Genomic DNA, 15639 nt, shown 5'->3' with positions numbered 1-15639 from the left:
ACAACTTATGTCAACCAATTCAACACATTAATGCTACATTTACTCAAAAACTTTGACACAACTCAACAACAAACAAAATGTGTCAAATGTGTCTGCTTTTGTTTGAAACATAAACAATTTAAATCATGTTCCGCGGAGATCAACGGCCAAGTTTGTGTTACATTTTGTCATGTTTACGTGTCTATGTAACTTTTGCGAATTCTCGCACAAATTAAGAAGTTACGAAATTCTTTACTCGAAATAAAGTGATGTTAAAATTAAATATTGAATGTCAAATCTAGTATTGTAATGTTAAAACATAAATCAATATAAAGAAGTGAAGTAAAGTAGGTCAATATTTGCTAACATGCATTTACGCTGTTTCTTTTTTTTAAATTCGAATTTCGAATAATTGAATTCACAATTTAAATGGTACACGAATAACTAAAATAGCATTTTAAATATTGAAAAACGAAAAGAGAACGTTCGATTCCAAAATTAAATTACAATAATTCAAACCTTTCAAAATCAATAAAGCAATGACACTTGTCATAGCAAAACATTTATTTGAACCTTAAATAAATTGATATTGGAACGTTAATTAAGAGACTCAAACAGTATTTAAACATGGTTTCTATTTGTTTCAAATAAAGAAGACAACGAGAGAGTAGATACTAATATTATAAAATTTAAATTATACCTAAGGGCGAAGTTTATAAAGTTAAATATTGAATACAAACAAGTGTCTGCCAATACACTTGGTTCAATAAGGGCTTGCGTGCAAACTTTATTTATGTACGGTTCCAATCAAGACATTTGCTATTATTTGAAATAGGTACTTCGATAAATGAATAAGATATTTACTGTGTGAGATATTTTCAATTATAAATACGATTGTGAGCGATATTGATGTAGCACGTGATAGGATTGAATGATATCATTATTTTAAATAAAGTAAATGTTCAATGGCAAGATCAAGGATGGTTAAAGTTAAAGATACTGTTGCAAAAAATTAAAGGATGATCTAAAATAATAGTACCACTGATATCATATATCTAAGTAAACCAACCTTACATTAAAATAAAATGAAGTGTACAGAATTTAATTTAAAACATTTTTCAACCCACACAAGATAATCTTTATTCATAAAAATCAATATACAGTAAGTCTAATTATACATACCGCTCTCAATGTCTTACATTACAATGTATAAAACCAGCGCAAACTTACATAACAAAATGCAAATAGCCCACGGTTTGCGCAGCCGTAGAAAAGGTCCAAGAGTTAATTATGTTTAATTTCCATACAACAAGCCTTGTATCAAATCTACAAAGGTTCCGTAACAACGAAACTTTGCTCGTTCATTCAATTTGTTTTATTGCACATAGCTTATATATATCTGTTGCAAGATACGAGCAATAGATTTATACTAAACTTTCTGACGCGAGCGATTGAGAACGCCATTTTTTCACAGCCAAATTATGCGTTAATAATACTCCTTGTACTTAATGCTTCTACGTCCCGGAATTCAGGTGTGTCCATTAATCAAAGTGTACGAGTATTGGATTGAATGGATAATTAATTATAGGTATAAGCTTAAAATCCGAGCATTGGTTGCGTTTAACGCTTAATTCACTTCCTGGAATTGATTTTAGGGCGCTAAATGGTGCTCGTAATTTAAATCACGCAGTAAAAGGTTGTTAGTGATACAAACTGCTATCACTTATCTATTCTATCTACTACAAAAAGCAATTCAATTTTCGCAATGCGACTACATCGATTTGCTAATGGCGGACTGGAGACAAACGACATGAAAACAAAACACCAGGGGGTTTGTTTAGCGACGCAGGACATTAGGAATGGACTAAAAAGACCAGAGCTTGGAACTGGCCACAACAAAAGTGTTTCCTACCACCGTTGTATCAGTCACATGCAATTAATTATAGTACTTCCTTCATTTCAACGCTACGGACATTAGTAAGAGCCGCGCCTCAGGGAATTGCTACTTGTGTAACTAGAATAAGATCGCTATAGAATTATTTCATCAGTAAATTTTAGAATGTAAGTACAGGATTCAAGTAATAAGATCGTTTTGTCATCATAAACTCTATCTCTAACTAGTATTTTACGAGTATTTGCTCATAATTTTGTAGCTGATTTCCGTCACGCTAATGTTCATTTATTAAGATCGACGAAATCGGAAATCTAACCGGCCTTTCGAAGCTGCAATTTGGCTAGAAAACTCTAATTAATTTACAAAATTTGCTTAGATTTTAGACAACGACATGATTTACAAATAATGTATAATAAAACGTGCATTTAACTGCCAAATTTGTACGCAATATGGACTTTTCGTAACATTCAAATGCGATTATATCTACATGGGTGACTTACTTATCAAGTGTGTCCGTTTTTGACTAACATTGTGAAATATTTTGACCATGCCCAAGTTGATTGAATACAACAAGATGTTGATAACATTTCGATGACTGATTGAGATAGTGAAATTAATTTATTAGCGGTCTAGCTAAGAGATCTAGGATAGTTGTAAGAAAATATAGAAAGTTAATAAATAATACTGAACTGTTATTATGTAACAGACGTACTGTGATTACACACAGTAGCCAAGCATAAGGAATTCAGCCAGGATCGATTAATTGAGGTACTGGATAGCGGAAGTTCAACAAGTTAAAGGGTTTATCAGCCAATGCACATGATTAGGAGGAGCAAATATGTTTTTTTTTTTTTCTTTTAAAAAACGTTGCCCCACAAAGGGATTGTCTCCCGTGTCGTCGGTGCGTTTACAAACATACAAGCCAGATGCCCCAGCCACCGCGGCAACCGTACAGTCGAAGTCAGATTTCACATTCAATTCTATGTTTACTAACAAATTTATTATTCAAGTTCAAAAATGCGTGAGACAAACTAGCACAGACTGCCCATATTTTATACGTTAACGCAACTCCGTGATAACCATCGCACTACAATTGTTTTTCGCATGACCTTCAAACCAAATTATGTCTTAATGCAATTAAACATTAGGGCAAGTTCCATTTGACATTGTCTTAAGTAACCCAACCCAAAACAGTTGACATTTTTAATTGCTAAAGGTTATATTATATTATTTATACGGCTTGAGAATGAATTTATGTTCGTCTTATTATAAATAAATGTGTGACATTGAGAACTAGAGAATTATTCTTGACGAGTTTTTATTATGGTGTTCAGTTAGAGGCGTTGCATTTTATTTTTATTTTTTCCAGATACTCTGATGGTTTCTTCAGTACTGGAGTGATACCACGGCCTCACAGAAAACCGACGAACCCAATCCCCGATTCCCCAACAGCGAAATTCGTGACTCCCAAAAGGCCGGCAACGCTCTTGTAACGACTTGGTGTTTCAAGTGTCCATGGGTGATTGGATACCGATGAGGATTCGATCGATTGACGATTCGATCCGTCTGCTCGTAATCCCAGATTTTCTAAATTCCTAATCCCCATAAGGCCGGCAACGCACTTTTAACGCCATTGGTCTTGGCAATAAGTCTTACCATCAGGTGATACGTCTGCTCATTTACCGGCTTAATCCATAAAAAAACTCGCAAAATCTCAACCAATAAGACACGTACTTGCACCTAATCAAAACCTAAGGTGCACCTACAAAGAAAAAGTTTAACTTCAAATCTCCTTACCCGGGTTAGCCCTGGGATCTCTGGCTGCAGCAGCGAAGTTATTATATGTCGGACCTCCGAAACTCGTGCCGAAATCGGAGAAGTCGACATCGAAGTGGCTGAACTGAGCCGACGTCACTGCTATGCACGCGCACACGACTAGGGCCTGTGAACAAGGGAAAAGTATTTTTAAATAACAATGTCATAAGGTCTAAATTCGTTATTTATAGTTAAGTAAAATGTTACAATCTGAATTTAATTCACCCAAGGGATGCGTTTAAGCTTAAATGTTTTTGACAGATAGGTATGGTATGTATATTGTCAGTAACAGTAGAATAAGGTATGAGCCTATTGCCAATCATCAGTACCCTTAGTATGAATTTGCTTTACGTTTAAATTAATCGAAACAGGAGCGCGATCATCGATCTTATTGGCCGGCTCGAATAAACCAACCAATCAGAGCGCCGAACGCGCTCTCGTTTCGATAAATTTAAACGTAAACTATCACGGCAAAAAATTTAAAAATCCAACACTGACTAACTGACATTCTGGTAACCAACATTGACGTCAAACTTTTTTCTTTATTTCAATAAAACGAGACATACCACTTTACTAAATAGACCTAATGGATTTTTGTCTGTCTTATTAACTTCTTGAACATTGACAAAAGTAATAATTCAGACAAAAAAACATAACATAAGAACTTATGACATTCAACATCGTATGTCAAAAGTACATTTTAACGCTTACAATATACATTTTTTGTTGCAATTCAGCTAAGGATAATTCTGACAAGAATGAAATAGAAAAATGAATCATAAAGCATTTTGTAGAGGTCATTGAACTACGAACAAAAATGACAATTAGAGAAAAGATTCTAATGCCCTCTCGTCTTAATTACTTAGGTCATTGAACTACGTGAACTACCTCTTGTAACAATTGGAATATATTTTTAAGCGTTTTTACTGGTTGTGAACTCGAATTAGCAATAGATCTTAATGTTTTGAGCTTTACATGAAGTCATTAGGAGTTTTTATTGCAATAGTAACTGTATATCTATGTAACATTAGGAAAGATCATTATAACTATAGTGCAATGGCTTTGGTTTGAACTTTTGGATCTAAAAAAAAACTATTTACTGTAAGAATCAGTAATTCTCAGTAAAAACACATTTGGATAGCCATACTCAAACCTTTATACCAACCTATTCGAAGAATTTATTAAACACGTATGATGTAATGTTACATCTACTACACAAAAACAAAACAAAAAAGTAGGTACTGGGAACGAAGTGATATTTAAATCATATAAAAATCTCTACATAAAAAGGCTTACCTATATTTAAATATCAAAGTACATCTAAAGGGGAAGACATATTAAAATCGACCGAGCAAAAACATAAAACAAAAACGAATCGATATCTTTAAATCTGATTGTATCGATTAGAATATGTTTCGTACATATATGAAGTAACATATGCTCATTATCTGTAGAACAAAGAACCTTTTAATCGATGTGAGCATATCACTCGAATAAATTATATGTAACATATTATTTTATCGATTTGATCAACACTTTAGTGGTCTAAGTAGAGTCGGTATTCTAAAAGCCTGTATCGACCAGACGTAGTTCTTAAGGAACCTTTATTATATGACTATGTATGTATTATATGTTATTACTTTGTAAATCAAGTTACCACCAAACTGTCAAACATTAATTTATTATTAACTTTATTGACAAATAATAAGGTTGCAAATTGATTATACACAAGCAAGCTGGTGATTGTACATAAGGAACTAAAAAACTGAAAATAGACTATTCACGATCACTGAAATAATTTCCCGTCTACAGTTGACTTAGTATTGCTTTAAATAAAGTAGGTATCAATTTAAATATTGTGAATGTCTAACTCTTTCATACAAAAGCTACTACTGAATAAGTCTGAATAAAAGACCTATAAATAGATTCCTTTTTTCCCAATAAAGGGAACAAAATTGCAACTGCAATGAGAAGCCATACTTTTTTATTTTATTTTTATAAAAAATTGTTGCCCCACATTAGGATTTTCTCCTGTGTCGTGAGTGCGTTTACAAACATACAAGTTCACATACACATGACACCCAGACCCGAAACAGCAATTTGTGGTTCACACAAAGAGTTGTTCCGTGCGGGAATCGAACCCGCTACCCGTTGCGCGGCAGCCAGTTGCCCAGCCACCGCACCAACCGTGCAGTCGAACTACAAAGATTTCAAACTACAAAGCTCATCATTAATCAGCACTACTTTCTAAAACTGCATCCAAAAAAAAAAACAATGCTACACTTTCGGACTAAACAATAACTTGTGCAACTACCATTACTATAGCGGTTGTAGGAACTATACGGAAACGTAATGACGTAAGCAATGCATACATTCATATGTTGCTGAACTGGTTTAGAGCCGATTCGAAACAGGTATGTGATCTTGATATGTGACCTCAGTCGAGGACTGGGCGTGCGTGAACTCTGTCTCCGTCAGCTGATATGAACACGTGTGTGTTCGAATGTGCAGACCGGCGTCCACACAGCGATTCCAATTTTGATTCGATTTATTTTATATGTGAATTGAAGTAATCGATTCATTTGTAGCGATTGTTTAAAATTATACGATACATTTCTTCATTCGTTGACATGTAAATGATGTTCATATTTGTTATAGTTGTATAAAACTAGCTGAATATACCAAGCTTATTTTATTGGAAAATTAAACTTATACTTACAAAAGAATTTCAACATAATATTTGAAAAGAATTTTTAAGGATTTTTGCTAACATTTTAAAACGATAATCGTCTCAGTTGAAATACACACTTACAATTAAAATAATTTACAAATTGATTGCTTCCGCATACAAAATAGAATTTATCTGCAACTGCTACTAATACCTTTCGCAACTAGACCAGTGTGCTACCCGCCCGTCTGCGAGACCCTACGCAACATACCTGTTCCCATTTAAGGACAAGCAAGTGCTTTCCGAATCGAATATGGTAATAAGTTCGATACACTTTGCTTGCAAAACTGTGACAAATTTTATTGCCAAGATAATCATAGCCCTTTTAGTAGGTAATTAGCAATGGTCATTGTCCGCAGACATTCATTGATAAAGATGGGTGTCAAGGCAGATCTGTCACAGCATATCTCCTTCCTATACTAGACCTAGTTAGAAAAAGACCTACGTTACTATTTCCTAAGACATAAGTAGATTTCGAAAACAATGAGCACTATTTTAACACTGCGAAATACTGTTTTAGTATCCATTAAACGCTGTCCAAGAGATTAAATTGCACTTAGCAAAGACAGGTTTGTCCATCGTATATATCAAAAGTTGGGTCCCTATCTCCAATCGCTTTCCTAATATACTTATACAAACCGGACGATAATTATTCATTATGAAATGTTAGTTATAAATAAAATAAATGGAGTAAATATCAATAACATTGTTTAAATTATTCTAAGTTCTGAAGTAACAGAGCTGGTTTAAGTGGTATCTAGGAAGTTTAGTAACTAGTGTTCTATTGATGAAACTGTTCACGATAAACTATGGGTGCTAGTAATTGTGTTATACAACTGCCTTTTAGAAAGGCTAAGGTATTAGGGGACTTTTCCACCAGAGATGTGCTTTGCTACGTTGCTGTGGATGCGTTTGGCTTCTACCAATCATATTCATTGGTACCGTACCGGTAGTGATAGAAACGGACTTAGCTAAGCTAAGGAAACATGATTTTATATGGAAAGATGCGTGCTACGGATGTCTTTCTTACTATCTATACATCGTTTACTCGAGCTGTGCATCTTCCTCGCATAACTACATAGCTTAATATCGGTGGAAACGGTTACATAGTTTCACAGCTTAGCTATTACATCTTCGTAGCATAGCTACAGCACATCTCAGGTGGAAAAGCAACCTTAAGTTTGGGAGGCGTTGGCAGACGAGGTGTGATGAAAGAATTGCCATTATCAAGGGCCTCGACAATACAATACGTATGTAGAGAAACCTATTCTACCTATAACTTAACGCCTCTTTTAACCGACTTCAAAAAAAGGAGATTCTCAGATTGAGACAGAGAATATTTTTTAATTATATAAAATTTGTATATGTTCTCTAAACAAACTAAGGAGGTAGATTAATAACGAGCTTACATTCTCATTATATGTAATAAACTATCAATTTGCATCATTGATTTGATACGTATTTAATTTCATAAAATAATTTACCTAGCGTAAATTCTTGGTTGACAGCTACTTATAATGTGAGTTTCGGATTATCAGCAAATTGCTATGAGTGGGTGAGACGGGCCGTTACGAAACTGACGGGTGCAAGTTATCGATACCACTCGCTAATGTATCGATTAATAAGAGAATGTAAATACGAGTGATGTGAAAATAGGGGTCTCTTTGCACCTAGCTATGAATGTAATTATTGTTTAAATATTTAACTTGTACCTATAAAAGAGATGTTTTAAATTTATGGGACAAACAAACATACTCAAATGTACATGATTTTATGTGTACACTAATAAATAACGAAAAGAGAGTGTAAAGTAAAAATTATTAATAGTGTAGTATTAGTATACTTAGACCAAATGTAGAATTTGGTTATTATTTATAATGTTTCAAATACGTATTTAAAATAAACTAAATTTTAAATTCAATTACTTATTAATCATTCATTACGTATTAAATGTTCGCCCCATCAAATGTCCACTAAATAATCGTCCAGTTTGCTTAACAGTGAAACATAAATCCATACGCAGCCTAGTTACCGACTCTTCCTGACAAGTTTCTGCTTTCCTACCGCTGCTAATTGATTACCCAATCCAATAATATACCTGTCTATTCAAATAGCAACAAAAAGCCAAACCACAAGCAGCCTTTTCACTATTATATTGATGTCTGTCGTAATAATTTATTATATCAAGACAAGTGATATTACGCAAATATTACTAAAGTGTAGCAGTTTCTAAAAATAACCTTTTGTTTGACTAAGGTCGACATTAAAGAAATAACTACATAAGTAGTATATGCAGACAATGGGACACGTTTGTCAATTAGATTTTCTACCAAAAAGTTTTCATTTAAATTCTTCCCAGCCTTAACATAACTGGGCGAAAATAAGTTCTTTGATTTTGAATTTCGAACGGGTAATCAACAATACAAATTAAAAACTATTTTTCCAGTTCGCTTTTCAAATTTTTGTTTGAATAAAATGGCGTCAAATTAAAATACAAAACATTTAATTTACTTTAAACGTTTGATTCTTATATCAATGGGTCTTATTGCATCATTCTATATAACACTCTAATTAATTCTCATCGCTATAATTGCACCAGATTCAACAAGGTCCTTTAGTAATCTCCACGCGTAAACGAGCATCGACTAGCCAGTCGTGTGATTTGAATAACATTCTCTGACTGCCCACTCGGTAACAATCGGAAAATAATCGGATCGAGTACATTTGTCAGAGTTGAAAGCGTAATCGATTAGAGCTGGGCTTTTAATCTAGGGTTGTTCCGGTGTATGTAATAGTGCGTTTTTTCTAGTCACTTTTTATATGTAATCCGTAACTGTTATTTTTAGTCTCTTCTTAATAAAGTATGATTGAGTTTTTACAAATATCAAACTTTGTACTTACATTCATTTTACTTTTGTTGCTTTTTTTAAGCAACAACTTAAGTAAATCAGTTAAAGCTAAATTTACGACCCATTTGTTCTATTAAGTATACAATCAGTTTTTATTAATAATTAATTATACTAAACTACTTTATAACAAGATTAAAATAAACAATAAATTATACACTAATCTCTTCGCATAAATTATGTTTACACTAATTTCTCATGTCAGAAACTGTTGCAAGGTTAAATAGTACCTATTATTAATTGACTAACTAAATACCTTTATATAACATTCTTGAAATATATCAAATACCTTCCATTTAAAACACACTGCACATATGTATGAAGAACCAGGCAATCGAAACTAGACTTTATTATTCAAGTATAATGTTTAAAATCATTTTAACGTGTTGATATAATGGTCACAATGTATGCCTGAGGCGATATAATATTGATTACCTAAAAATAATTCTTCACTATTATTAAGTTGAAAAATGGTGTTGATCTTCAAATTAATTTAATATGGTGCAATGTTGCATGATATCTTCTAACTTTATGTTGTTTTAAATGGACACCTTGAACTGTTAATTATAATTGGTACAGTATTTTATTCATTCATTATTAACAGCCTATATACAGACACTGCTAATCAAAGCCTCTTCTCATATGGAAAAGGTTTGAGCATTAATCACCTCACTAGCTCAATACGGGTTGCCGATTTCAAACTTATAATTATTAGAAATTATAAGCCCAGGTTACCTCACGATTCCCTTACCATTTGACAGTGGTGTCTACTTCACTTACGTTAGTAGGTTTTTTGTCTACAGTGGTAGTTTAACTAAAACAAAATATTTTACGGCAAGTTTACGGCCTAGGTAATCTAAAATTTCTAGACTAGTATTAAGGCTAACCTATCAATTGGACGAACTTGGGAGACGCATTGAAATTAACCTCAGTCTACTTGGTTTACTATCAATGTCCTTCACTGAGATTCTCAAGTCTAAAGACTTTTACATACTGTAGTTTCTAAATTGTGTGTCTTATTTAATCTTTGAGCATAATGGTCAAAATGACAATGTACAGTAAAGTTCGCTTTGAATATTCTTATAAGTCATTTGAAAATGAAGATTGATATTTAGTAAACTTCCAAACGCATAATTTTTCGGAAATGTGTCAAAATCTTTGTCAGTTTAGTTATAAATATATGTTTTACCTATCTCCATAAATTTCTATATCTACCATAAAAATAAACGTAACATTACCAATTTCAATTATATTTTACCTATCTACAAATTTTTGTGATTTCTTTTTACTAAAAAAAACAATGTATCAGTACCACCAGTGTACTCAAACCCTATACGCTAAGTATGTACAATTCACAAATCACGCGCATGCGTGCGGGGAAACCGAATCAAGTGTGAACGCACAGAGCTGCGCTTGCGACACTGTGACGCAACTGACCGACGGCCATTGTGTCGAGACACTGTTGTAAGTCCATATTTAGCATTATACGTCTAATGGTTGAATCTTGGACTACTTTGATGGTGACCAGTATCATATCAAAAGTTTTTTTAAGATACAGTGAAACTTGGTTAAGTGGGACCTGGATAAGTGAGAAACCTCCACAAATGGAACTCATACTGAGGTCCCTACCCTTTGGCACTGAATTACCTCTATTAGTGGGAAAAACAATCCTCTTTATCTGGGATTCGTTCTTTCGATTTATCATCTTAGTTACCTCTATAACTGAGACAGTAAGTGAATTTTAATGCATAAACCTGTATTTGTAACAAAGTCTAAAACCATATTCTTCATAGATCTCTTTCATCAAAAACAAAGAATACTGTAATAAAAAAATTAGATCAATTCTGCAATTAATAAGAAAAAGAGATATTACTTAAACAGTCTTAAAGACTGACTGACTAAAGACTGACACAAATTAATTGACCGCCTTATTACAGAAAAAGGTAATTACGATTATTGTTACGACCAAACTTCGAGAAGCAATCGACAGTAAAATTACTATTTCAGGTCTATGAAATAATACGCAGAATAAAATAGTTCAGTACTGTACATAATGGAACTGTTACACTTATATTACACAATACAAACTGGATAACGTTTGTGTGTACGCAACATGTTTAAAATTCGTGGTGTATGCTCCCCTAAAGATAAATGGACGATGTATGGTAACCCACCTTAATGAGATATTTTGTTTGCCTAGGCCAGAATGACGCAAATTCGGTGGTAGTTTTTGTTTTGGTAGGACTTAGTGACAAAACATGGAAGCCAAAATGTCAGTGCCAATCATATATCTACATTGATTTTCTTATTAAATCAAGGATACTACGTTCAAAATTCCTTCCTGGTTCTAATAAAACATTAATCGGGCATTCTCAAAAAAGTGGCACCGATAGAAAAAAAAATGGCAATTAAAAAAAAACTAACAGTATTTATGCCTCCAAAAATAGATCGATCACTGTCTGATATCTGCAGCATAATCTGGTACATTTTCAATATAATTATTTCATTAAACTCGGTAGCTAATAGCTTTAAAACATCTACAAATGATTCCAAATATCGTTTAACAGATATGCCTTCAATTGTGCACTAAAATATTATTCACGATTCCAATTCATCTTGACTATTCAGTAGCCATTCACTTAAAGAGATGATCAGCTAGATCTTTTGTTATGATTGCAAGGATACAACCTAATTGAAAGATTGTTCTAATCGTATCCTGGATCCAATATTTTGATCTAACCTACAAAGAAGCTGTGAATAACCCCTAATTTAACAGGAGACACAATGTGTTTTCTATTGTTGTCTTATATACGAGAGGTTAAATACCAAACTAAACATAAACAGAATAATAAAATCTCCAGACAAAATGTTTCCAAAAACCGTGCATCAATGCACATAAAAAATAGAAACGACACTAAAATGGTGCAATTATAGATCAAATTGGTGATCACAAAACAAACCTTGACTAATTCAGTTGGCAGAGAAAACGACAGACGAATATAAAAAATCCCCAAGAAATTTAAAGTAGAATAATTGATTTATTTATTACCTAGTGGAAACTTTGTAGCCACTAACATCCTCATTTGTCATAAGTTCTAGACATAGTCACGATCGAATCCGCTGTAATTAACACACCTAGAACAATTAATAATCGTGTAATTCGGTAATTATATTTTATTTATGCGAAGATGTTTTAGCGGCGAGATAATTATCAGATGTTTTAGACTTAGTGCAGCAGATGATTTTTATCACGAATACCGGATATCGTTCAGGGTCGGGAGATATAAAATTGTACATCACGCGTCCAGTTTCACCTATTATATTTTATGATAATTTATTGATTCATATCATAGCATTGTTCTAAGGTCATCCACATTTTAAAGTACACACATTGCACAATCGTTGAGGCGGAACCCTTTAAAATTAATCATTTCCGATCTGTAATTTAAATGGGAACGCAATCGCCAGATGCCACAACCGTCTACAAGTTTGTCATAAATGAAGTCTGGTTGAAGAACAACTATCTAAATTAAACAGACCGCTAATCCCGGATTAAGAGATCTAAACAATTCGCTACGGTGAATAATAACTGGATTACCGTTATACTGCAGATAATAACTATCATTTTACTAGTACATATCAGTGGTTAGGCAACTGGCTGCCGTGCAACGTGTAGCGGGTTCGATTCCCGCACGGACCAACTCTTTGTGTGATCCACAAATGATTGTTTCGGTCTGATATTGTATATTTGTAAACGCACCCACGACACAGAAAAAACCCTGGCGTGAGACAGTGTTTTTAAAAAAAACGACTTTCTTTTCGTCAGATTACTTCTACACCTATTTTAGACATCGTGTTTTAAAACAGACTTTAAAAACTGCCTCTACAAAATATTGAAACACCCATAATATAGAAAACAAACAAGCAGTTAGAACTAAACTCAGATAAAACCCTAACAACCATTTCATCAATGCAATAGTTTCAAATCTCTGCGATCAGTTTCTCTAACGACTTATAAAGAAGGTCCAATATACAGCAATAAAGGCGCATTATCGTTTCTATCAAAGTATAAGTAAGGTCAGATCTATTATAAGGTCTATATAGGGCAAATCTGAATACCGCGTATCATGATTTACGGTTAGACGATATTATGTGGAGTACATTGTTTATTGTGGCTATAAAATATATTGGTTAGTTTATTGCAGAGCATTTCTCCAGTGCCTTGTTGAGTGCAATGGTAAAATAATGGGGGGTGTGTTTGGCATTTACTTTGGTATACTTATACATCTCCGTTCTCTGGTTCTGGTTCTGGACTCGACATATCAACAAAAGTTGGAGAGTTTTACGAAGACGCCAATGTTATCATCAAGTAAAAATATTTTAAAAAAGTCAATGCAGCCAAAAAGATGACCACGTCTTTAGAATTACGCTAGTTCATGATATAATGTTAATGTTGACTCCTCTTCACGTCGAGTCACCTGATGGTAAGCGATCAGCTGCGCGCATGGACACCCGCAACACCAGAGGAGTCATGATGTAATATCATATAATGTTAATGTTTTTTATAAAAGGAGTAAAATATATAAAGAGATTATTAACATTACAATGTACACAGTATCTGTAGCCTGTATCAAGATCTCGTAATACTTTTGCGTACGCTCGGATGTGTGCAAACTTTAACATCCTGATTGAGAAAAAACACTACAACATTATACTTAAAATATCAGATTAATATACGGTTTACAAGCCATGAAGTAATTTCCTTCATTTTTGGGCCATTTTTTCCAGAAAGGTAAGCAGTATATATGAAACGTAGCACTTACTTTTCACATGTTCTATCGAGTCATCTTGTAATAGGACTAATAAGAGCGGCCCTACTGTTACCGGGAATAATTCTATAAACTAAGTAATTTGCTAAAAAGAAAGACTTTATAACACCCAGTCCGAGAGTCAAGTTAGGAACTCATTCGGCATATGAATTTTTACGAATAAGATCAACAAAAGTACACAAGATTTTCAATACATCCAACAACTCTATCGCTATTCGATAAAATATATTACAGTGAATCTATTAAAGTATCGACTAAGCTAGTTATTTTAAACACTTATGCTAATTTAACAGCCGCACCGTGGCTCCCTGATCCATAACTATAGCAGTTTATTCACAGCATGATGCAAAAACAAAAATAAAGTCATTTTATGCTTATTTAAAATAGATCGGTAATTGAATCGTCAACTGTTCTCATGCTGATTAAAAAAATACTGTAATACATTTTTGAGACTACCAAATTTAGCATAGTAATTCTTCAATTCAACGAGCCCGTTTTTTTATAATCGATATGAATAAAAACATCGATAGGCAAATAAATCGATACTGGTCCGCCACCTCACTACGCTCGAATAAACAAACAACACTGCATCGTGTTGACATCTTCACTGACTATGATGCTAATCGTGGATAGCTAGTGTCACCTAGTTACCCAAGGCTGGTGGTCACTACGTCACAAGTGGCCAAGCCAACATCATTATTGCATTGCCACGCCTATTCTAAGTCACAAACGTATAACGACTTACATTCGATTATAAAACCGTCCACTGTTGAAAGTGCATTTGAGAAGGTCGCAAGTCACAAAGAACTGTTTAATGTATTATAATACTTTCAATGTTTATTTTTAAATTAAAGTCTCGATTGAAGGACGTCTCAAGCCTATTTTCCAGAAACCTGAAGTTTCACTTTTTTGTTCGCATTACATTTAAATTACACAATCTCGCTTAGTCTTCTAACCAGATCAATAAATGAATAAATAGGTTAATACTTATTATTAAATTTTCTACTTAATTTTTTTGTTGAGTTTCCAGCCTCTATTATGTTTAGTCTATTATAATTTTGTTAAAGTCTGTGTTGATTTTAATTTATAGTCTGTAATATCCTCTTATTGACTAACTAGAGTGGTAACAATGAGGTATATATCAACGTCGTTTGACATGTTCTAACGACCAACACTAGTGAGATAGAAGCTGAATTATGATACAAGGAATTAATGCATTCTCAGACATTAAGGCTGTAGGCTATACTGTTTAAATGGCATTAATAACCATCATACTAACTAACGATATCAATACATTGATATATATACATATATATTATATATCACGCACGTTTCCGAACGGACTCGGATACAAGTACCCAAGATATAAGTAAGATATATTACTTCCCGTGAATTTGCAGTTTTTTTTCTCACGACGTAACAGCTGTCTGTCAGTCAGTCTGTTTCCTTATCAACGATTAAGATATTAAGTAATGACGTTAAGCTATG

At 33.5% G+C, this 15639-nt stretch overlaps 1 protein-coding gene across 1 annotated transcript in view; it reads right to left on the bottom strand.

The window, feature by feature from the left end:
- Positions 1 to 15639, bottom strand: part of LOC118265094 (uncharacterized) — a 45985-nt gene that overhangs the window by 19868 nt on the left and 10478 nt on the right. Inside the window, exon 3 of the mRNA XM_050705990.1 lies at positions 3671 to 3815. Within this exon, the coding sequence (XP_050561947.1) occupies positions 3671 to 3815 (145 nt within the window). The remainder of the gene's footprint in view (positions 1 to 3670; positions 3816 to 15639) is intronic.

The sequence above is a fragment of the Spodoptera frugiperda genome, chromosome 28, assembly GCF_023101765.2.
Source record: "Spodoptera frugiperda isolate SF20-4 chromosome 28, AGI-APGP_CSIRO_Sfru_2.0, whole genome shotgun sequence".
In the NCBI taxonomy this organism is placed as follows: Eukaryota; Metazoa; Arthropoda; class Insecta; order Lepidoptera; family Noctuidae; genus Spodoptera; species Spodoptera frugiperda.
Note: the sequence above shows the minus strand (reverse complement) of the source record. Positions and strands in the feature narration are given on the sequence as shown.